Source organism: Euprymna scolopes, chromosome 43 (genome assembly GCF_053919585.1).
Source record: "Euprymna scolopes isolate OS-2025 chromosome 43, ASM5391958v1, whole genome shotgun sequence".
Taxonomy (NCBI): Eukaryota; Metazoa; Mollusca; class Cephalopoda; order Sepiida; family Sepiolidae; genus Euprymna; species Euprymna scolopes.
In genome coordinates this window covers 31611764-31635176 of record NC_136524.1, presented here as the reverse complement: position 1 = coordinate 31635176, position 23413 = coordinate 31611764, and the positions used below count along the sequence as shown (strand labels likewise).

The following is a 23413-nucleotide window of genomic DNA, read 5'->3' as shown; positions in this document are numbered from 1 at the left end:
GAAAACGAAATTAAAAATATAACTATAACAACAGCAACTTGTTGATATTGTTATAGTTGTCACTTTTATTAGAACTTTATTTTATTATTTTTAAGCTTTAATGACCATCTTTAAATTCTCACAGCAACCGTAAGCCAATTTTAATTGAATATTTTATTAGAGAACTAATTACAGGAAAAAATTGCTCGATAAAAAAGGGATTTATTAGTTTAGTTTTTTAGCATCTGATGATACAGTGGTGTGAACCAAATAATATTTCTCTTTTTTTTTTCTATTTTTATGATTATTTTGGGCATGTGTTTTATGCTTGACTTTTGATTCTGGTATATTAGGTTAGATTTATTTTTTAGATACAGCTCATGTGTGACATGTTAAATGTTTGTTATTTTTATGTTACAATTTGATTCATTGCGATATATATGATTTTTTTTTTTCGTCATTTATCTGGTTTGAGTTCCTACTTATAGCCAATCCATCATCTCTGTATAGATCTATATCACGGTTTTCAAATATATTTATCAAGGTGCACAGAATGTCTAGATCATCAAAATCTGATACTTCCAACTAGAGCTCTCATCACAAGCTCAACAGAATTCATTTTGATTTTTATGCATTTATCACAAGCAATTACTAATCTTCACACTTCTTGATAAAGTTGACTTCATCGTTAAATATGTCAGTGTACATTGTTTTAAAACTCTAAATCTATCTTCTTTAAATATTGATAGATAGTAAATCTACAGTATTGAAAGATAAGGAGGTACATTTATTTTATTTTCAACTAGTAGGAGTGCTCAGCATTGCCCAGTCATAAAGTATGCTTAAATCTAACATTTTAATTTATGCAGATTTCATATTTATTATTATATAGTAAATTCTATTTCATATTATATGGTGCCCAATATATAATCATGATTTTAAAAGAAGAAAAAAATATGATTGGAGTGCCACTAGCTAGAATCGAAACCAAAACTAAAATTGACTATGGGGATTATTAAAAAATTATGGCAATTATTAATAAAGAAAGAAGAGGAAAAAAAAGGACAGAAAAAAAAGGTAAAAAAAAAAAAATATGAAGGGGAATAGAACAAATAGCATATAAGAAATACAGAAAAATATGTTGATGACTACAAATATATTTTAAGCCCCCCCCCTTTTGAGTAGAGCACTGTCGTACATAATCTCACTTGCTACGTAATTTGCTGAAAATGAGAGGCTTGCTGTTTGCTTGTTTGTAAATAAGCAGTTTGAGCACTATAAAAGTGGTGGACGAATGCTTGTTTAAAATAGACATTTGTCAAGGTTATTTGCGAGCACCGCTCCGTGGCTCGATGAGTACAACTGCCGACGCGATAATTTTAGGTTCAATACTCGGCTTGGGAGAGATGCTAGTCTAGCAGAACTAATGAGTTGTGATACAACAAAACAGTACTGTATGTCCATGACTATATATATATATATATATATTACCATGTTTTTAGTGGACAAGATTCAAGCAAGGATGGGCGGACGGTCCAGAGAGTTTTATAATTATATAGATACTATTAAACTATGTATTGCTTCAGTAGACTTAATCCACTGATTTAATAAAAAAAAAGGTTTAGATTAAAGAAAAGGTAGTTAAAAATTTAACTAACATCTATAACACAAATAAAACAGTGAGTATACTAACATTGAAAAAAAGGAGAAAACTAAGAAGTAAAAATTAATAATAAAAATAGAAGAGAAATATCACTTGGTTCTCACCACCATATTACTAGATGGTGAAAACTAATAAATTCCTATTTTATTAAAAACATTTTCTAAGTGGTTTTTACATAAAATATTCAATAAAAACTACTTAAAACTATCTTACAATTACTGTGAGAATTTTAAAAAACACTATTAAAGTCGACAATAATAAAATATTAAATGGGGATAATAAAAACTAAATAAGCATAAAATTGAAAGAAAAAACGACAAATATAACAAGTAAGAAAAAACATAATTGTTGGTAATACTAGAAATAGTAATGAACTAAATAGAAATAATAAAGATAAAAAAAGGAGAAACAAAATGTAACTGTAAAATAAGGGTATAATTGCCCCTTACAAAATAACTATTTAGCAAGAAGCATAATCTACTCAGCCATAATATATACAAACAAAAATCTAAATAAAAATATTACATAGAAGGAAATGCATTAGATTAAAAAAAGACATTAAAACCATAAAAGCACATTTAATAGCAAAAAAAGAAATAAAATAATAAAAATAACCAGATATAGTATATCATTAACTACTAAGAATTTAAGGATATCAATCAACCGCCAATAGTTGAATAGAATTCATAGGATGGATTAAGACATGTATACATTTAGATGATCTGTGTAATTTATGTTTGAGTGAAGAATTAGAAACTTTCAATATATGTAAAAAAAAAAAAAAACAACAAAAAAAACAATAAAAAACAAATTACTTAATCATAGAAATGAAATACCAACCAGCTGGTAGACAAAAAGTATTATTTACTTTGGGAATGTGAAAAAAAACTTTTTTAATAGTAAATCCATATATTTTAAAAAAAAACACAGACAAAAAAACTATATAGTCCTAATGCTGTAGATCCTAAAGCTCAAATAAAATAAATCAAAATTTGCAAATAAAAAAATAATGTTACTAGAGTAATTAAGTTAGTAATTAATTGGGAATCATTGCTACTTTTGGTTTGTTTGAACTATTTAGTAGTGATGAGATAAAATCACTTTTAAACAAATAGAGGAATATCCATTGGTTACAGGAAATGAATACGTAGGGAGAAGATAATAAAATCAAGGTTCTCTAGTTGGTAGAAAGTTGGAGCAGGTACAGCTTAGCTAAAAAAAAAAAAACCGTTCATGGAATGTAAATAAATGCAATTAGTGTGATGGTTTTCCTCAGGAATAAAGTATTCCTATGTAGCTTACTTTCCATAAGTATTAAACAATCAATTACTAATGATTAGGTTTAAAGTTAGCTCCTCTACAATTGATCTACATTTTGACAAGATGCCACTATTTACTGAATAAGACAAGCTTTTTCTTCCTTGAGTAGATGTCCTTGGGTGATTCTCTGGTCTAGTTCCTCATCTTCAGCAATACTAGAAAAGAAAGAAAAGATAGAATATAATCAATTTCACAGATTAAAAGACTTTCTTCAATTTGACAGATACATACATATATACTGGCATTATATATATATATATATATATATATATACACACACACACGCGTGTGTGTGTGTGTGTGTGTGTGTGTGTGTGTGTGTGAGAGAGAGAGAGAGAGAGAGAGAGAGAGAGAGAGAGAGAGAGAGAGAAAACGCAGTATTTTTTTTTATTTTGTTTAGCAACATAAATCAACCATAATATTTGATTTGACTTTAAACATTAATTCAAACAAGACATCACATTCTAATCGGCATTTTCAAGGCTTCAAAATCAGTTTCTAATTTTAAACAGTCAAAAAGTAAACAGTTACTATGCACAAGGTACTTTAATCACAGGACATTCAGCAGTTTGGTTAGGTTGTTTTGTCTTAGGACATATCAACCCTTTTTGCATTACTTAATGCCAAATTCAGTAAATAATTTTGGAAAAATGTTTTTAAAAGTCAAGTTCTTTATATTCTTCAAATATTTATTTTTGGTGTTTGGTTTGGCTGTTTTGTGTAAGAGCATATCAACCCTTTTCAAGTTGCTTGATGACGAATTCATTCATTTTGGTAAAAAAGTTTTTATGCTTTAAGTTTTTTTGTATCTTCAAATATTTATTCATGGTGTTTGGTTTGATTGTTTTGTATCATGGTATATCAAGCCTCTTTGGATCATTTAATGCTAAATCTAGTCATTTTGAAAAAAAAATTATGTGTCAAGTTCTTATTATCTTAAAGTATTTCAGGGTTGGTTGTTTGGTTGTTTTTGTTTTACGGCATATCAACCCTTTTCAGGTTATTTAATGCCGAATCCAAAGATTTTGAAGAAAATTTCTTTAATAGAATATATTTGTTGTTTTCAAGTCGGTTTCTATTTAACCCATAGTTGGGACCATTACAGGTACTACCATTCCGGGTCAGAGTGGACCTGGGAGCAATGGTAATTAAAGGGTGGCTCCACACTCCCCAAAACCCGCAAGCTGAGGACTCGCCACTGGATATAGTTTAAGGTCATATCCAGGATCTCAAGTATTTCAGGGAGTTTGGTTTGGTTGAGGTTGGAGACAGTCACATTGAATATTGAGACAGTGATTGAGGCTAAAGTCGGCTACATTGAATAGATATCAGCTCTACTACATAATCAAGTTACCTGAATTGATTCTTTCAATAAAAGTTTTAAAATAAAGCTGTAGTGTTGTTTTCTTTAGGGCGACCATTTCTTATAATTAATAATAATAATAATATTACTATTACTAGATATTTTTGCATGTTAGAAAAGGCCAAAAAATTATAGACTTAAAATTATTGCTTGAGAATGTGTGCTTCATGCCCAATTGATTGTTGCCTAGGGTTGAATTTATGCTCATTTCTGCATAAAATACTAATCCTAATTATCCCTATTTGTGCATCAAATGGATAACATAATACTTAGTCCACTGCACCTGATCACAGCAAAAGTGCAAAGAAAATTTCATCCAGATCAGCACAATAGTTTCTGAGAAAAAAATTGGAATGAACAGACAGACAGACTTAGAAAAATATAATCTATATATTAATAGAATAGTGTGTGTGTTATTTATTTTGTGTGTTACACTTACATCCGAGTCACTCCTTATTTAATTGTTATGGACTTCCATTTCTTGTACTAAATAATTTTATCAAGAATTCTTCATAAGTTTTGGTTTTGATTAAAGCTGATGGCACTGAAGTCATCTATTTTTTTTATAAATAATCTTTCCAAGAATTCTTTGTACGTTTTGGTTTCGGTTATAGCTGATAGCACTCCAGTAATCTATTTTTTTTCTCAATAATTTTACCAAGAATTCTTCATAAGTTTTGGTTTTGGTTTCGATTACAGTCAATGGCACTTAAGTCATCTATTTTCTTATGAATAATTTTACCGAGAATTCTTCGTAAGTTTTCAATTTGGTTTTGGTTATAACTGCTGGCACTCTAGTAATCTATTTTTTATAAATAATTTTATCAATAATTTTTCACAAGTTTTGGTTTCGGTTTTGATTCAAGCTGATGCACCCAAGTCATATGGATATATTTTTTATTTTTGAAATAGCAACTTTATAATATATAAAAATTAATAGAATATTAACTCTATAATAATATATAAAAAATCTGCAAGAATTAACATATCATATTCAAGCGTACTTTATGCTAGCTTAGATAAATACTTTTGCAGTTTTAACAAAAGAGTTACAATTGGCCTTTTGGTCAAGATCAAAGTGTAGTATCTGTTCTTCAGATGCTGCACTTCCATTTCTTGTTCTCTTTCGGTGGAGGATCAGTCCTTCACGACTGAGACAATTTTTTTTATTTTTGTACCTTTTCTCCACGTTAAAAAACGACCCTGGTGTCTAACTCTGTCCCGTGGGGAGGCATAGTAAATAGGTACAATAATATCAGAGCATCATCATTTACGCGCAACATGTAAGACTGCCAATATCAATGTTACATATGAATGAGCCCTCTGTGGAATTTCCACAGGTCTCGCTAGTATAAATTATTGTTATAAATAATGTAAGCAGCTGAATGTGTGAAGGTGATTAGTGAAAACTGGTGGCATGTTAAAAAAGTTTCAAGTAAGAATAATCTATTTGAAAGAAACTAAAATAAAATACATATTTGTATGCTAAAAAAACATGGTCTAAAGGAAAAGAAGATTTAAATTGGCTAGTCTGAATCAAATGTAGATTTATCAGATTAATTGCTATTAAAAACAAACTCCAAAAATCCATTCCAAAGTGACTTAAACTGTTAAACATCTACTAACCCAAGAACTCTCATTCAATATTGCCATGCTATATCAAAGTCTCTTGTTCTGTATATATCTCCCTATAATGTCTAGATTTAATCTTCCTCTCTCTCTACGCCTATTTTTAAGATTCAATGGCGGTTTATTTTTTTGACATAAGCTTTTTTTTTTTTTTTTAATTATAAAATTAAACTGTAACCTAAATTTCAAAATGATAATATGAAAAATTTAATACAGGGTGGAACGATCAAATTGTCGCCCTAGAAAAGGCAACATGATTTGATTTTCGTTTGATGAAAAGTGTTAGTTTGCTTTAGTTTTTATTGATTCGTTACATTTCTGCATTATATTGCCTTCTATAAATTTACTTTATATACACAATAAGTAATGTTTCAAGCAAACTACACTGGCCTCTTAGACAATTTTATTATCTCTTACAAAGACAATGTATATCTCCTGTTTTTTTGTTTTTTTTAACATTAAAAAATGTTTAGTAATCCAAAGAAATGAGTAAAATGCAGAACCGGAAAAATACTTTCTGCATGAGGAAAAGCATCCGCGAAAATTAATCCAGCAAAAGTGAGATATCCTTTATGCGTACAGAGAGGGAGGCCATACATACTACACAGTAAGAAAAGTGGACATTCATCTGGCCACAGCAACTACAGCCATTTCTGGAGAGAAGTGCAATTACAATTACTCGACCAACCCACTTGCCAATATTTATGCAAAAACCACTCTGTTTGCTGTCCACTTAGTTGAATGTGTGCTACATTTATACGTCCATCTATTTCCTGCCTGTCTACACCAACGAACCATCTGTCTGTAGATCCATTTGTCTGTCAGTCTACCTATGAAGGTACATATCATTCCATGTACTGTTCAAATGCCTCCCATTCTAGGCAGGTACTTGGTGTGTGTGTGTGTGTGTGTGTGTGTGTGTGTGTGTGTGTGTGTGTGTGTGTGTGTGTGTGTGTGTTGCTGAGCAGGTAATGGTGTATGTACAAATCTAATGCACATATTGTGCATGTAAGTCAGGCACAAAAATGCATACATGTAACAGAAGTATTATAAACATTCAAGCTACCTAGTTATAAATATCCTTTCATGTTTCATATGCAGGTGCATAAACCTACAGAACTTAAATGCTTATTGGAGAGAACTTGAATGCCTACTAGACACTATCCTCGAGTGTCTCTGTACAGGGCTTACTTAAAACAAACTGGTATGAGGATACTTTCTCCTACAGGTAAACTCTGACTAAATACTCAAAATCACATAGTATTCACGACCCAAAATAAGATCTCCACAATGGCTTTTATGACGAATGGTGCACCTTCAACTGACAGCACAAAGCTGGATACTCCACCAGAATAGATTATTTATCGTCCTGAAATCCAGTAATACCAAGAGACCACAAGAAAGATATACAGGGTAGAATGATAAAAATTGTCACCCTACAAAAAAACGATGATTCCATTTCCTTTTGATGAAAACCAGTTTTTTTTTTTTTCGTTACAAGCCATCTACTAGTTGGCCAGTTGTGTACAAATCCCAAGAGCGATAAGAGTCTTCTATTATGTCTGAAAGTGACACAATGTTTAACGAGTAAGATTGGAGATGTGCTGCTGTACAACATGCTTTCTACCAATCCAAGTTATGACAACAGGACCATTGCCAGCACCCTCAAAATGCAAATCCAGACTATTCAACACCTGAGGACACAGCTAAATGAAGTTTCTGGTCACAGTTATAGTTTTTGGTGTGGTTTCAAGTGGTCACATCATGCCACCTCACATCTTTAAAACCGACATACAAACCTACAAACCTGCTCAGCAACAAAAATCTCACCCCTTTACTGTTGGGGTCCTTAAATGCCAGAATACTTTCTACTCTAATACTTTCTTCCCTTCAACAACTAGACCTTGGAATTCCCTTCCTGCTACCTGTTTTTCTGACTGTAATGATATGCAGAAGTTTAAATGTATAGTAAACTAACATCTTGTTAATCTTTTCTAGGCATGGTCCCAAATAGTAACCCATTACGTTCAAGTGGCGATATGCCATATGAGGGGTGAACGTGAGTATAAAAAAAAATTAAAAAAATGAATCGTAAAAAAGATCTCTCAGCTGAGATGTCTGAGACAGTGTGTGAATGTTTTGCATCCGGTAAGATGCCCTCTCTCCAGGCAAAACAAAATAAGGAAATTGACAAAAAAAAAAAAAAAAAGAAAGAAAATGTTAATATATACATATCTATATATCTATGAAAGTGAACGTGTCTGTCTGCCTTTCTGTCTGTCTGTGTACATTTCCCTACGAAATAACTCTGTCAATCTTTAGTCTACAGACTCGAAATTTGATATACAGGGTACTGAGATGTGGGAAAATCTATGTGATCGGGTTTCGGACAGAAATTTGGCTGTTAAGGGGTCAAAGTTCAACGATTTGATCTTTGAGAACTCTACCAAACTCCTCCGACAATTTTGGGTGTAAACACTTGAAATTTTAGATATAGGTTCCTTGGACATGGATCTAATTTAATAACTGGATTTGAGCCCAAAACAATAAATGTTAAGGGGTCATAATAGGGGGGTCAAAGTTAAAAAATTGACCGCTTTTTTTTTTTTTTTTTTTGCTCAGCATACACCTTCAAACACCCGGGCAACGCCAGGCCGAAATGCTAGTATACACACACACACACATATATATATATATATATATATATATATATATATATATATATATATATATATATATATATATATATATACTAGCGGGCTGTCGGATATTGCCCGGTCATAGAATATGCTTAAATATGATATTTTGATTGACACAAATTTCGTATTTATTATTATACTAGCGGGGGTACCTGGCCGGGTGTGGAGAAGTGGTGTAGGAAGGATATTGAGCCAGGTGTAAAAAAAGAGCATGGATACCCGATAGAAAAATAAAAGAAGGGATAAAACTAACGGGTGAAAAAAAAAAAACACATAAATAACCCTGTTTAAATGTTAAAACTTCTTTAAAACATTGGAAACAAAACAAAACAAAAAAAAAACAGCCATTATGTGGGGCTGAACGTGATGGAAAAATAAAAGAAAGGAAAATAAAGAAGAAGCGAATGAAAAAAATGGTATAAATAACCCTGTTTAAACGTTAAGACTTTTTAAAAACATCGGAAAAAAAAAATAGTCTGTTACGTGGGCATGAACATGAAACCTGAAGCTTATGATGCAGCCCCGATAACCATTGCTCCATGATGAAGTCAGTGAACTTACATCGTTTCTTTTTTCTATTTAAACCAATACAAGAAAGAACACAATACGTGCAGGTGTGGTTGTCTAAATTGTTATGAAGGAACGATTTTTTGCTATTCTCCTTCGTTGTAAAACGTCTATTTCTATAGGAAATAATTGACCGTTTGCTTCTAATTCTCATATTTTGTTTGACCAAGACATTGGTCTTTCAGATGGTACCGGTTTCGACACGGTTTGATGCCACTGAGAAAAGTTTTTGGGAGACATACAAACACGCACACACACATTTTGCCCTTTATATATATAGACTAGCCTGGGTGCCCGGCGCTGCCCAAGTGTTTGGACTCTGTGTTAAGCAAAAAAAATGTAGTAGTCAGGCAGGCTTGAACACGCGATGGGAAGGCAGAAAAGAAAGTGGAGGTGTGTGTAAGGGTGTTTGTTGAGGAAAAAAAAAAAAAAGAAGGAAAATTGCCAGTGCCAAAAAGAAAAAAAAAAAAAGGAAAATTGCCAGTGCCAAAAAGAAAAAAAAAAAAAGGAAAATTGCCAGTGCCAAAAAGAACAAAAAAAAAAGGAAAATTGCCAGTGCCAAAAAGAACAAAAAAAAAAGGAAAATTGCCAGTGCCAAAAAGAACAAAAAAAGGAAAATTGCCAGTGCCAAAAAGAAAAAAAAGGAAAATTGCCAATGCCAAAAAGAAAAAAAAAGGAAAATTGCCAGTGCCAAAAAGAAAAAAAAAGGAAAATTGCCAGTGCCAAAAAGAAAAAAAAAAAGGAAAATTGTCAGTGCCAAAAAGAAAAAAAAAGGAAAATTGCCAGTGCCAAAAAGAAAAAAAAAGGAAAATTGCCAGTGCCAAAAAGAAAAAAAAAGGAAAATTGCCAGTGCCAAAAAGGAAAAAAAAAGGAAAATTGCCAGTGCCAAAAAGAAAAAAAAAAGGAAAATTGCCAGTTCCAAAAAGAAAAAAAAAAGAAGGAAAATTGCCAGTTCCAAAAAGAAAAAAAAAAGAAGGAAAATTGCCAGTGCCAAAAAGAAAAAAAGGAAAATTGCCAGTGCCAAAAAGAAAAAAAAGAAGGAAAATTGCCAGTTCCAAAAAGAAAAAAAAAGAAGGAAAATTGCCAGTGCCAAAAAGAAAGAAAAAAGGAAAATTGCCAGTGCCAAAAAGAAAAAAAAGAAGGAAAATTGCCAGTTCCAAAAAGAAAAAAAAAAAGAAGGAAAATTGCCAGTGCCAAAAAGAAAAAAAGAAGGAAAATTGCCAGTGCCAAAAAGAAAAAAAAGAAGGAAAATTGCCAGTTCCAAAAAGAAAAAAAAAAGAAGGAAAATTGCCAGTGCCAAAAAGAAAAAAAGAAGGAAAATTGCCAGTGCCAAAAAGAAAAAAAAGAAGGAAAATTGCCAGTTCCAAAAAGAAAAAAAAAGAAGGAAAATTGCCAGTGCCAAAAAGAAAAAAAGAAGGAAAATTGCCAGTGCCAAAAAGAAAAAAAAGAAGGAAAATTGCCAGTTCCAAAAAGAAAAAAAAAAGGAAAATTGCCAGTGCCAAAAAGAAAAAAAGAAGGAAAATTGCCAGTGCCAAAAAGAAAAAAAAAAAGAGTAGTAAGCAGACTCAAACCCTTAACGCACCAGAGGAAAAAGAGGAAAAAACCCCCCAAAAAACAAACGCTCTTATCATTATACCTACCACGGTTGGTATGTCACGGATGGTCGAAATAACGTCTTTTATGCAACATCGCTTACGCGAGTTTGAATGACTTGCAAAAAATGTCAGCAAAAAAAAAAAAAACGATTCTCTTTGTAGAAAACTGCCTAGTTGAGAGTGAAGGAATAAATATTTTTGGCCAATTTTTCGATATTTGTCGTCTAAAGGGTCGAGTTTCAATACGATACTGATCTCATGAAAATCCATCGCCTCTGTCAAAAGTTTTAGGCAGACATGCAAACATACATACATACATTTAAACAGACGGGTGAGATTTATATAATAGATTATATCGGACCCAATATATAGTAATGATTTTAAAAGTTAAAAAAAAAAAATGACTCATACGCCACTACTGAGAACCAAAACCAAAATGTTTATCTTATGGTTTACTTTTTCCTTTGACGTTAATGCCTGAGATATGAAGACGTTTGCTGCAACGTCAAAAATAAAAACATGAACCACTAACCATTATGTTATGCATACATATTTGTAATGCCATCGTTCGACCTTCACCTGGCAAATTGCATTTGTTAAATTTTCACACTTTTGCTCTGATTTTCTCCTGGCTAAAACTCAAATATAAATGTCTGCATGGGTTCGAATACCCTATATATTAAGTTTCATATCTGTAGACCAAAAACTGACAGAGGAGTTTGGTAGGCAAATTTTTTTAAACGAATATATATACACATACATAAATATAAATATATATATATCTATATATGTATATATATATATATGTCCTTAAAAACTTTAAGTCCGAGTGGCAAGCCCAACACTAAAAACAACATTTAACTCTTCTAATAAGAATAAATTTAAATAGCATGCCTCACTCCTCACTAAAAAACCGTCAATTAACTTTATTACTAGCCCTAAGTCCAGAGTGGAAAGCCCTCATAAAAATAAAAACAAAAAAACTCGTAAAATCACATGTAGGCAAGAAGTAGACCATCTCATCACCAAGAAAAAAAAAGCAACATATATATATATATATATATATATATATATATATGAACATTTTCTTCTTTCATCATTTAAGGGACATCAGGTACATACAATGAAAGTAAAATTGTCTCTATGTGTGTGTATTTTCCCCTACCAAACTACTCTGTCAATTTTCAGCCTACAGACTTGAGATTTGACATTAGGGCTATTGAGATTTGAGAAAATCTTTTTAATTGGTTTTCAGCTAGAAATTTGTTTGTCAAAGGGTCAAAGTTCAATGATTTGACCTTTGAAAACTCTACCAAGTTCTTTGGCCAATTTTGGGTCTAAACACTTGGAATTGTAGATGTAGGTTACTTGGACATGGATCAAACTTTTCATTTGATTTGAGCCTAAAACAATAAATGTTAAGGGGTCAAAATTGGGGAAAAAGTAAAAAAATTTGACCTCTGCAGTTTGCACCAAATTAATCAGCTAATTTTCGGTCTAAACATTTGAAATTTTACATAAAGTGTATTTAGACATAGGGCAAGCTTTTTAATTGGTTTTTGGCCGAAAATTTGGCTGCCAAGGGGTCAGAGTTCAAAAGATTTGACTTTTGCGGTCTCTAGACAAACTATTCAGCCAATTTTAGGTCTAAATATTTTAAAATTTACATAAAGGGTATTCTGACATGCAGCTAGCTTTTTAATCAGTTTTCGGGTGAAAATTTGGCTGCCAAGAGGTAAAAATGGAAATAGTTGACCGTTGCAGACTCTACCCAATTCCTGTCAATTTTGGGTCAAAGTAGTGGAAATTTTAGATGTAGGTTATCTGGACATGAGTCAAATTATATATATATATATATATATATATATATATATATATGCATATAAAGTTATAAACAGTACATGGGGCCTGAGCAAAGCCAGGCTGAACTGCTAGTATATATATATATCAAAAATATGAACTAATGAACTCAACAAGGTTGTTAGATAATGCTTGATAACAAGAGCAAAATATTTTTTTTATTATTTATTCAAAGGTAAACAGTTACATTTGGTCGCTACAAACAGCCATCTGATTCAATTAATGTGACTTCGTCAGGAGACCATGAACTATTTGATGCTATAGAAAAAAAGAAAAAAGCCTATTATTTTTTTTTCTATAGTGTTGAATGATTCAGGGTCGCCCGACGAACTCTCGACTGAAATGGATGGCTGTTTGTAGTGACCAAATGTAGCTGTTTACCTTTGAATAAAAGGATATATATATATATATTTATTTGTTATATTTTTCTTTGTTTGTTCATTCGACTTCTCAGAAACAACTTGGCTGATCTGGCTGAAATTTTGTATGATAAGGTGCAACAAACTAAGTATTATGGTATATATTCAATGCAAAGTTAGGGATTAGTATGGATTAGAATTTAATGCAAAAATGAGCACAAATTAAACCATATTCAACCAATCAATTTGTTTTTAACAATGAAAAAGTCTAGTGTGTGTGTGGCTAGATTCTACATTTTAAGTATCTGTTTTTAAATGAATTTGGCCATTTGTGAGCGAATGTCAGTTGATAGTCATGTATTTATGTCCAAATGTCAATTTATTTATCAAGTCACCCATAAAAATAACTTTGAAGACTTATTTTATATTCAATTTTTCAAAAACGATAAAATCAAAAGATGCTTCATCTTGTATTACATTTTTTTTTTTTTTCTATCGGAATATATTCATAGCAAATCTATAATCATTTCACAGAATGATAATTTCGATATCGGAAAAAATAAAAATGTGATTGCCTTGTGCATCTGTGTGTGTTTCTGATAACTACGTGACTTTTTCTTTTTTTTTTTTTTTCATAGGCATCACCACATATCAAGGCCAAGAGGCCACTCGAGGATAAGGGTTAAAGAGTGTACAGTAGAAATTGGACAATATAGTAACCGTTAGTAATGGAGATTAGGTAAATTTGTTAACTTATATGGAATGGCTCATCAAAAACTTACAACATTATTATTAGAACTCATATTATTATCATTATCAAAACAGACCTTTCGGTGCCCTGCGACATGAACACGAGTGAGACGGAGAATGAGAAGTCTCACAATAATGTTTCATTGCCCTTGGAGGTAAGTTAAAACTCAACTAGTCCAGGTCATAGTAGGTATGCTAGGTGTGTTTATCAAGTCGTCTGGAAGGACATTTGAAAAAAAAAAATCAAGAAACCCTGATGTGTTGTATGGTCTTCAGTTATTTGTTATTGCTGGTATCACCAATATCCTTAGGAAAACCCTTGATTTTTGGAACTTTTAGTTTAGAGTTAGGATAGAGGGAGAACCCTCTGAGAATAGATCCTATCTCTTTTCATGGAATCATTATTAAACGAAATCAAAATAATTATGTGCTCACTAGTTCTGACACAGGTAATCATCAGTGATTAGACACTGATAATAATCGATAGTGTTCCAGTATTCTCTGCTTCTTTCAGCAACATTTGCAAATAAATTTGCATGCATTATCACAACAGCCGCTTGCCATTGATTTCTCAATGACAATGACCATCGGTTTTCTTAAAGTTGCCAGCCCTCATCACACTCTTCTGGAGATTTGGTTAGTGCTGTCTTTTCATCCTCCTTGACCTTTCTCAAGTTGGTGTGGTGCCAATTTGTGTCAACACTACATTCTTATTCTATTTCAGTGGGAGGAGGGGGGGGGGCATAATTACTCCCACCTCCAGTTTTCTTGGTTCTGTGGGTGTGCTTTGATTTTGTTTTATTCCTATTCAAGATGCTGGTCAGAATTTGAAGTTTATGTCAGTTAGCTTCCTTAAGATTTTAGCCACTTTCATCATTGCTATCCATTGTATCTCCTTTGCTTTCCCCCTGATTCCAATTTCTCCCATTCTATTTTCAAAGTTTGTTACTATTGTCCCTTTTTATCAGCGTTATCTTGACTTTCTTCATATTCCATATCCCTTTCAGTTCTCTGGCCAGTTCCGTACATTTGCTTTGCTTCACCTCTCCTTGATGTTCACTCTGTTAACTGGTATGACATCTGGTCTCCTTGCTTGGATAAGTTTATCCATTTGTACCTCCATGTCCTATGAGATTTTATGATTTCCGTTTTAAAGTACTGCTACTAGTTTTGTGCTTGTACAATTTGCTTGAGTGTTCAAGACGCAACACTGTCTGTTGGCTCACAAGGAGCTTTCACATAGGCTATCAAAGATCTCTCCTTCAAAACAGCATGTGGTGTTCCCTGGAAGCTGAATGACAACAAGTCCACCCAAATTTCCAGTACTCTTCACCTCTTTCGATAGTCTTTGCAAATAAATTTGCACTATCGCAACAGATGCTTGCCATTAATTTCTCGTTGGCAGAGGCTATTGGTCTTCACTGGAATTTGAGTGGCAATAAGCCTCACCAAGGTCCCAGTTCTCTTCACACTTATCCAGTGGAGATCTGGTCAGTGCTCTTTCCTCGGTCTTTCCTTCCTCCTTGAACTCTACTTGGCTGTTTGGTCTCTCTTTGAGGGAAGGAGGTGGGGGTCAGTGATATGGTAATTGAGGGGGGGTTAGAGAACTTATAGATATGCGGCTTCAATAATCAAATATTTATTGAAACAAAAAATGCTTTAGTGAGTGGTTTTTAGAAATCAGAAGTTGTTAACTAATTTCGTTATCTTAGTGATATGATTTGTGCCTGTGTAAAGGGTGAATCAAGTTTCATGTGTTTCTTTCTATCTTATTGTTCACTTGTTGTTCATAATAGTTTTATGAAAGAAGTTACTTTCTACTTCCTTGACCGCTGTGCAACCTACATCTGATGAGGAAGAGACATGTTAAAAGAATAGTGGATGTTTGTACATTATAGTTGGATGCAGAGCAAAAGGAGTTTAAAATAGAAACATATCAAAATTTGTGAAAAAAAAAAAAAAAAAAAATTATGAAAAATGGCACTAGAAGGTTTGCTAGAACTATATTAAAAAAAACAAACAAAAAAAAACATACAATATCACTATTATCGTATATTCTTAATCAGTCATTTTCTAATTTCTTTTTTTTATTTTTTACACAGTGATCGCCACTTATCAAGGCCCGGAAGCCACTCAGGGATAAGGGTTATTACAAGTACATTACGTTAGTGTGGAGATTTGATGATAAGTTTATCCATTTGTACCTCCATTTCAAATGGCAAAAAACAAGAGAGACGAATCACAGGGTTTGTACAGATTTTCAATGTCCACTCTTAAGGACTTTTCAAGGCCTTCTTCAGACAGAATTTTCAAAACAAAATTTGGGGTTGTTTTACAATCCACTGTAAAAATCAAATCTACAACAAATAAATGTTGCCATAGCTAATAAAAGTTACTTTGCAATCTACCTGCATCATTATTTGGAGTTTTTAAGTAGCTTAAAATGCTTTTTATTCACCTGAAATATTAACTCTCTTTACAACTTTTAATTTCCAACCAAGATGGCTGCCGTCTTGTCCATTTTTTTTTTTTTTTTTTTTTTTTTAGCTCAACTGGCCTTATTTTCGGTTATCACAATTAATTTTTTTTTGGTGGGGGGGGGGGGCGTACTGGAGAGTCCCGCTCGAACAAGGAAAGTTTTTTTTTTTTAGGATGCGGTCATTTTTATTTATTCTTAATATTTCAACACAAAATTTTACTGGACATAAAGAATGCAATTTTCAAAATATTTTCATAATAATAATAATAATAATAATAATAATAATAATAATAATAATAATAATAAGGCCCTTTCAAAGCAACAGCCGAAATTCTAGAACTTTTCAAGTCTGTGCCAACCCTGAATCAGTAATTTCATACAGAATGGGGTTAAAATAGAACAGATAAAATTGCATTATTTTATAAATTTTATTATTATTTATTTATTTTTAAAAAATTATTTTTCTATTCAATCACTTTTGGTAATTTTGGAATATTTTACTAATTTCGACATGACAATAATGTTTTTTAAGATACATGTCAAAAGAAGATGAACAGCATAAACATTATTTATGGCTAAAAGAAATTGTATGTTGTTATTCAAGTTCCAATACTTATCTAAAGAAATGCTACTAAAACTCTATGAATATTGTTTCTTTTTTATCTTGTTTGTCTCCATGCACTTTCTGTTGACTGACGTCACAAAAGCCAATTGTCACAAAGAGATGACAACATCGATTTACTTCGTGAAACGCTCATTCTTTCTTTTTTTTTCTTTCTTTCTTTTTTTTTTTTACATAGGAGGCACCACTTATCAAGGCTCAGCGGCCACTAGAGGATAAGGGTGAAAGAGTGTACAGTGGTCAAAAGGACAATATCATAGTATTCGTTAGAAATGTAAATTTGGTAAATTGGATTACTTAAGAGGAATGGCTCATCAAGAACTTGTTTATGTTGGACTTGAAGATGGCCATATTGTAGTCAGATGGAAAGCAGGTAAACGGAAGAGATTTCTACAGATGTTCAGTTCTTAGAAAGAAGCTTTGTTCATGGAATCTACGTTTAGGTTTAGGCACAGAGTGGGGATAATTATTGATAGTGGTTTCAGCTAGACGAGTGTTTCTCATGAATGTTGAGGGAGAGGCACAGATGGGGGAAAATTATTTATACTAATTTACAATGATTTATTGTGAAATCTCTCTTGCAAATTATAAGGATAACTTTTTGCTTTTTTTGATTGGGAGTCACCACTTATCAAAGCCTGAAGGCTACTCGAGGATAAAGTTTAATGAATGTAAAGTGTTAGGGTTGTAATCGTTACTGGTGTAAATTGGGTAGAATTTGATTATTTACGGAGACGACTCAACAAGAACTTGTTTACATTGGATTTGAAGGTTACCATGTTGTATTAAACTGGAAGCAGGTCAGCAGAACTGTTTCACAGGCAGTTTTGTTCATGGAATCTGGATTTAGATTTTTAATGCCGATGTGTACATGTGAATCAATCAGGTTCAAATTAATCGTTGTGGTTTGAGAATAGTGTTAAAGAAGGACTGTCAATAAAGAGTGTTACATTGTGGGGCTTAATAAATTTGCAAGAGCTCTTGTTGCCTTTCATGGCATGCAGCAAGAAGCAAAAGGGGGAGCAACTCCCCCACACAGTTAACATCACAACTGTTATAGCGATAAAAAGGGGAATAACTAAATAAAGAGACTTACAGTTATCACCCTTTATCGACTATAAAAAGACTAAAGAGTCGTAGAGGGGTGAGATTAGCAAAATGGTGACATCGTCAGACATTCACTATTGTCTGTAAATAATTTAAAGTTTCTACCGCGAATAAAATATGTTAAAATACAATGAGCTTGTATACTTGTTATTAGAATATCCAGTGCTCCTGACATCACATTTTCTCAAACAAAATTTGGCGATGAGAATGAGATGAAATTTAATACCAGAACTCAAAAACAAAAAGTGCACCTGGTGATTCTTAAAATAATAAAAAATTTGTCGGAGAATTCTTTTGTGAACAGGTGAAAAAAAAAAAAACTTTTTGCACAATAATTTTTTTGTGCACAAAAAAAAAAAAGAAAAAAAAGATACTTTTTCCATAATAATTTTTTTGTGAATTAGAAAAAAAAAAAAAAAAAAAAAAATTTTGTGAATAAACAAAAATAAAAAATTAAAAAAAATTTTTATGCTATGGATCCAAATTTACTGGATAAAATATTGCGAAACTGGCAAACAACATTTTTAAAGGCTCGAAACAGTTTGATTGAAACTTTAATAGCACAATTTCACAAACAATTAATGGAAACACCAACATCAATTTATTTTGATACTATAGCAAGCACGATAACGGATTTTTGTTCAATCTGAATTTAAAACAAACATTTACTGTTTAGTATGCACGATGGAAGGATACGTTTCAACAACATCCATTGACGACGCATGGAGATTGCGTTTACTACTTTGCAAGCTGTGCACATCAAAACATGAAAGATATACAAACTCCACCCTTCCGAAAATAAAAAGATTTCACATTTGATGAAACGATAGCACAGTTGTCGGACATTTTTGGTAAGTCAGCATTTAATATTTTTTGATGAGTCAGCATCATTATTTAATATTTGTTATAATTGTTTGAAAAATGTTACAGTTTTGTCAAATAAGTTAGAATTATTAATCTACAATGTGAAAATTTTTGTCTGAATTCACTGACAGGGGATCAATTCAAATGCCTCATTTTCATCGCAAGGTTACAATCTCCAGAAGATGTAGACATTCATACACGTCTACTGTCTATGGTTGAAAAAGACAAAGAAATGACAGTGCAAATCCTGACCACAAAATGTCAATGATTAATAAATCTGAAACGAGACAATGGTGCAACAATAAAGCTCATCGGTTCCAAACAACATCAAATCGATAAGTTGGTCATGTGGGGAGATGCATTATGCTCGTCTTTTGGCCACATGTCAACATTGCTCACGTCGCAGGCACAAGGACGAATTTTGTAGTAAAAATAACCACAACATTTTCAGGATGAATACCGCACAGCCAAGAGACAAAAACCACAGAAAAACGCCAGAACATTTCCAGAAAGCCACATCGAATTCAATTTTTGCCACTTTCAACATAAATTTTGAAGCTCAGAGAAAATATATACTTGTTGAGATAAACAACATGCCAGTGAACTTTCAGTTCGATACCGCTTCGGATATCACTTTAATATCACGTCCAACATGAGAGTTGTTGGGAAAGCCAACTCTTAAGAAGACAACTCATGTTGCTTGTGATTCATCAGGAAACAAAATACAACTGGTGAGTTAACATACAATGTCTTTTTTAAAGGAAAAAGATTTTTCAGGTGTGTGCTATTTTTCTGGCGCATCAACTTTGAATCTTCTTGGTTTGGATTTTATTGAAGAACTTGATCTTTCAACATTCCCCTAAAGTCAATTTTCAATTTGTTCAATATTAATGCTGCAGCAGATGCAGAAACACATTTTAAGAATATATTTAAAGCAAAGCTTAGCTATATTTTTCAAGAGGGTCTTAGATGCTGTTCTAAAGTTAAAGTGACGTTAAAACTGAAGGCAGGTGCTTTAGCCATAGTAGAAAAAAAATGGATCGTCTACAACAACAAGCAGTAATTCAACCTACAGATTACTCATCCTGGGCAGCACCTATTGTCATTGTGAAGAAGGCTAATAAAGTATGCCTATGTGTGGACTTCAGCACAGGACTAAATGACAGACTGGAAGACTGGAAACACATCAGTATCCACTACCTGTACCGGAAGATCTGTTCACAAAAATCAACGGTGGAACGTGTTTTGCAAAACAGAACCTCGCAGATACATATCTACAAATGGAAGTTGATGAAGATTCCAAAAATCTTCTCACTATTAACACCCACAGGGGATTATTTCAATTTAACCGCTTTCTATTTGAGGTCAAGTCAGCTCCAGTGATATTCCAACAAATAATGCTCACAGGATTGCCCGGAATTTCCATCTACATTGATGATATTATCATTACAGGCATATCCCAAGAGGAACTTCTGCATCGTCTTACTGTTGTGCTGGATTGGATTAAAAAATATGGATTTCACTTAAGACTAGACAAATGCAAATTCTTCTAAACTTCTGTGAAATACCTTGGATCCATATTTGACAAAAATGGTCGAAAACCAGATCCAGACAATAAAGCACATGGCAGTTCCAAAGGATGTTGTAACACTACGATTCTTTCTGGACCCTGTAAGTCGTTAGGATTCCTTCTTACCCAAACTGAAATAAATGGCTCTCGTCTTAGGAAGACCTCATGTTTTGACAAGCTTCTGGGCTTGACCATTACTCCTGATCTTAATGGAACACATACATTAAATCTGTTGTCAAGGCCACTGGAAAAATGGTGGGATCCTTCTATCGATCGAGTAAATATCTCACTGCTGATGCAATTCTCTATCTATATAAGAGCCAGGTATGTCAAAGGATGGAGTACTGTTGCCACATTTGGGCAGGAGCTGCTAGAAAGGACTTATCCTGCCTTGATAGAGTTCAAAATAGACTTCGTAGCCTCGTAGGAGATGTCCTTTTCTCTTCCCTGCAACCTCTTTCTCACAGAAGAGATGTTGCGAGTTTGTCTCTGCTTTATCGTTATTTTCATGGCAAGTGCTTGACTGAGCTCCAATCTATGGTCCCCCCTCGCCAAACTTTCACAAGAAACACCCGTCTAGCAGAAAACACTATCAATAATTCCTATGCCTAAAACTAAACGTAGATTCCATGAGCAAAGCTTCTTTCTTAAAACTGCACGCCTGTGGAATTGTCTTCCGTTTTCCTGCTTTCCAGCTGACTACAGTATGGTTGTCTTCAAGTCTAACGTAAACAAGTTCTTGATGAGCCGTTCCATATAAGTTAACAAATTTACCGAATTTCCATTACTAACGATTTCTATATTGTCCAATTTCTACTGTACACTCTTTAACCCTTATCCTCGAGTGGCTTCTTGGCCTTTATAAGTGGTGATGCCTATGTAGAAAAAAACAAAAAAACTACACAAGTTACAGGGACCTCTGAATAATCTTTTACAACAAGATACCAAATGAAACTGGTCAAGCACATGCAAAGAATCATTTGAGAAAATCAAAACACTTCTTAGTTCTGATCTATTGCTGACATATTACAATCCATCATTAGACACTACTGTTATGACGGATGCTTAAAACTATGGAATTAGTAATATCACATATTTTTCTTGATGGAAGCGAAAACGCCATTGCACATGCATCAAAGTCGTTAACGCCTACTGAATGAAAGTATATCCAAATTGAGAAAGAATCCCCAGCAATTATCTATACAGTAAAGAAATTTCACAAAATGCTATATGGTTGTTATTTTACTCTGATCGCAGACAACAAGCTCTTAATAAGCATTTTTGGTTCCAGGAAAGGAATTCCAGTTTATATAGCAAACCACTTACAAAGATGAGCAACTATGCTTTTAGATTACCGTTTTTCTATAAAGTACCAACCAGGCAGCAAAATTGGCCAAACAAATGAGTTATCCAGACTCATCTGTTCTTACCAAAAAGTAGCAGAAGACAATCTGTGGAATCTGAAGTTGTCTCTGCGTTTGTTTCCATAGTGAGATTGTGACCTGTCACTTCAGAGGTGACTTAGGAGGCTACAGTCGCAGATCCATTATTACAGAAAATTTGACATTTTCATCTTACAAGCTGGTCGAAAACAAGCACTGACCAGTAACTTCAACCATTTTTTCTTCAGAGAAGATTTACCTTGTCCGAGATCAACGGAACACTTCTTTTTGGAAAAGGTGTTGTTGTCCCATCCAAACTCCAGAACAAAGTTCTCAAGCAATTCCACTATGGACATCAGGGAATTAATCGGATGAAAGCCTTGGCATGTAGCTATGTGTATTAGCCAAACATGGACAAACAGAGGAACTTAAAAAAAAAAAAATGTGTCAAATGTCAACTGGTTGCAAAGTCTCCTAGGAAACAACATTGTATGCATGGCCTACCCCAGAAATCCCTTGGTTATGACTTTGCAGGACCAATTAAATAAATAAATGGTGGCAAAATTATCACGGAAAAGCCTAAATTTTGGCACTTAAAATTCTCATAACTTTTGAATTACTGATGGTATTTACATACTTCCAACGGTTTTAAGCATCTTTTACATAGCTCTTACTTGGCCTTTTGGCCAAGATCAAAGTGTAGTATCTGTTCTTCAGATGCGGGACTTCCATTTCTCGTTCTCTTTCAGTGGAGGAGAAATCCTTCACAACTGAGACAATGTTTATTTTGTTACATTTTCTCCACGTTAAAAAACGACCCTGGTGTTTAACTCTGTCCCGTGGGGAGGCATTGTAAATAGGTACATAGCTCTTTTCATGTAAGGTGATAAAATAGAAGTTATCTAAAAAGAAAAAAATCAACTTGTAATGCCAATGAAAGCATTCACACATGACTATGTGTATTGACCAAACAGTAAGAGGAAGTTGTAAAAAGTTGTGCCAAATGTCAACTGGTTGTGAAGTCTCCTCGGTCCACTCCAACATGTACTTTGCTTTTGTGGAGAAGGAGAAAGCTTTTTACAGAATGTCAAGAGAGAGAAAGAGGGATAAATAAATACCTGACCAGAAATAGATTACTTTGTGAGTGAATTTCTAAAAGCCATCCAACACATGCCAGCACGTAAAACGAATGTTGAATCAGTAATGGTTGTAATTATGACAACAATTTAAAAAATTGCACCCAAATAGCATTTAAGCTGTCATCATTCATTGATTCTGACAAATTTAAAAAAAAAAAAAAAAAAATTATTGTTGTACTGTTATTGGTTATTGGTACCATAGTTTACTCCACTGCAGTTTTTTTTTTTTTTTTTTAAGTTATGTAGCCCTGCCAAAATATCTGGTAACGTGGAAATTATGATTGGGAAAATTATTATTGAAACAATATATAAAACAAATTATAAGTCCAATGTATTATTGTTATAAAGCTCTACCGGAAAAGATACTGAACCATTTATATGCATAGATTGCTGTTTATTCAGCACTGAGAAGTTGCTATTCATTCCCCCCCTCTCTTCCCCCCTCTCTGTATGTATGTATGTATGT

At 33.1% G+C, this 23413-nt stretch overlaps 1 protein-coding gene across 5 annotated transcripts in view; it reads right to left on the bottom strand.

Moving 5' to 3' along the window:
- Positions 1–2491: 2491 nt before the first annotated feature.
- Positions 2492–23413, bottom strand: part of LOC145268270 (EH domain-binding protein 1-like) — a 725308-nt gene continuing 704386 nt past the window's right edge. For 3 of the 5 annotated variants that reach the window (XM_080123631.1, XM_080123633.1, XM_080123632.1), the window contains exon 22: positions 2492–3117. In XM_080123631.1, the coding sequence (XP_079979757.1) occupies positions 3036–3117 (82 nt within the window). In that variant the 3' untranslated portion in view covers positions 2492–3035. The remainder of the gene's footprint in view (positions 3118–23413) is intronic. The other 2 variants (XM_080123634.1, XM_080123635.1) reach the window with 1 other exon arrangement.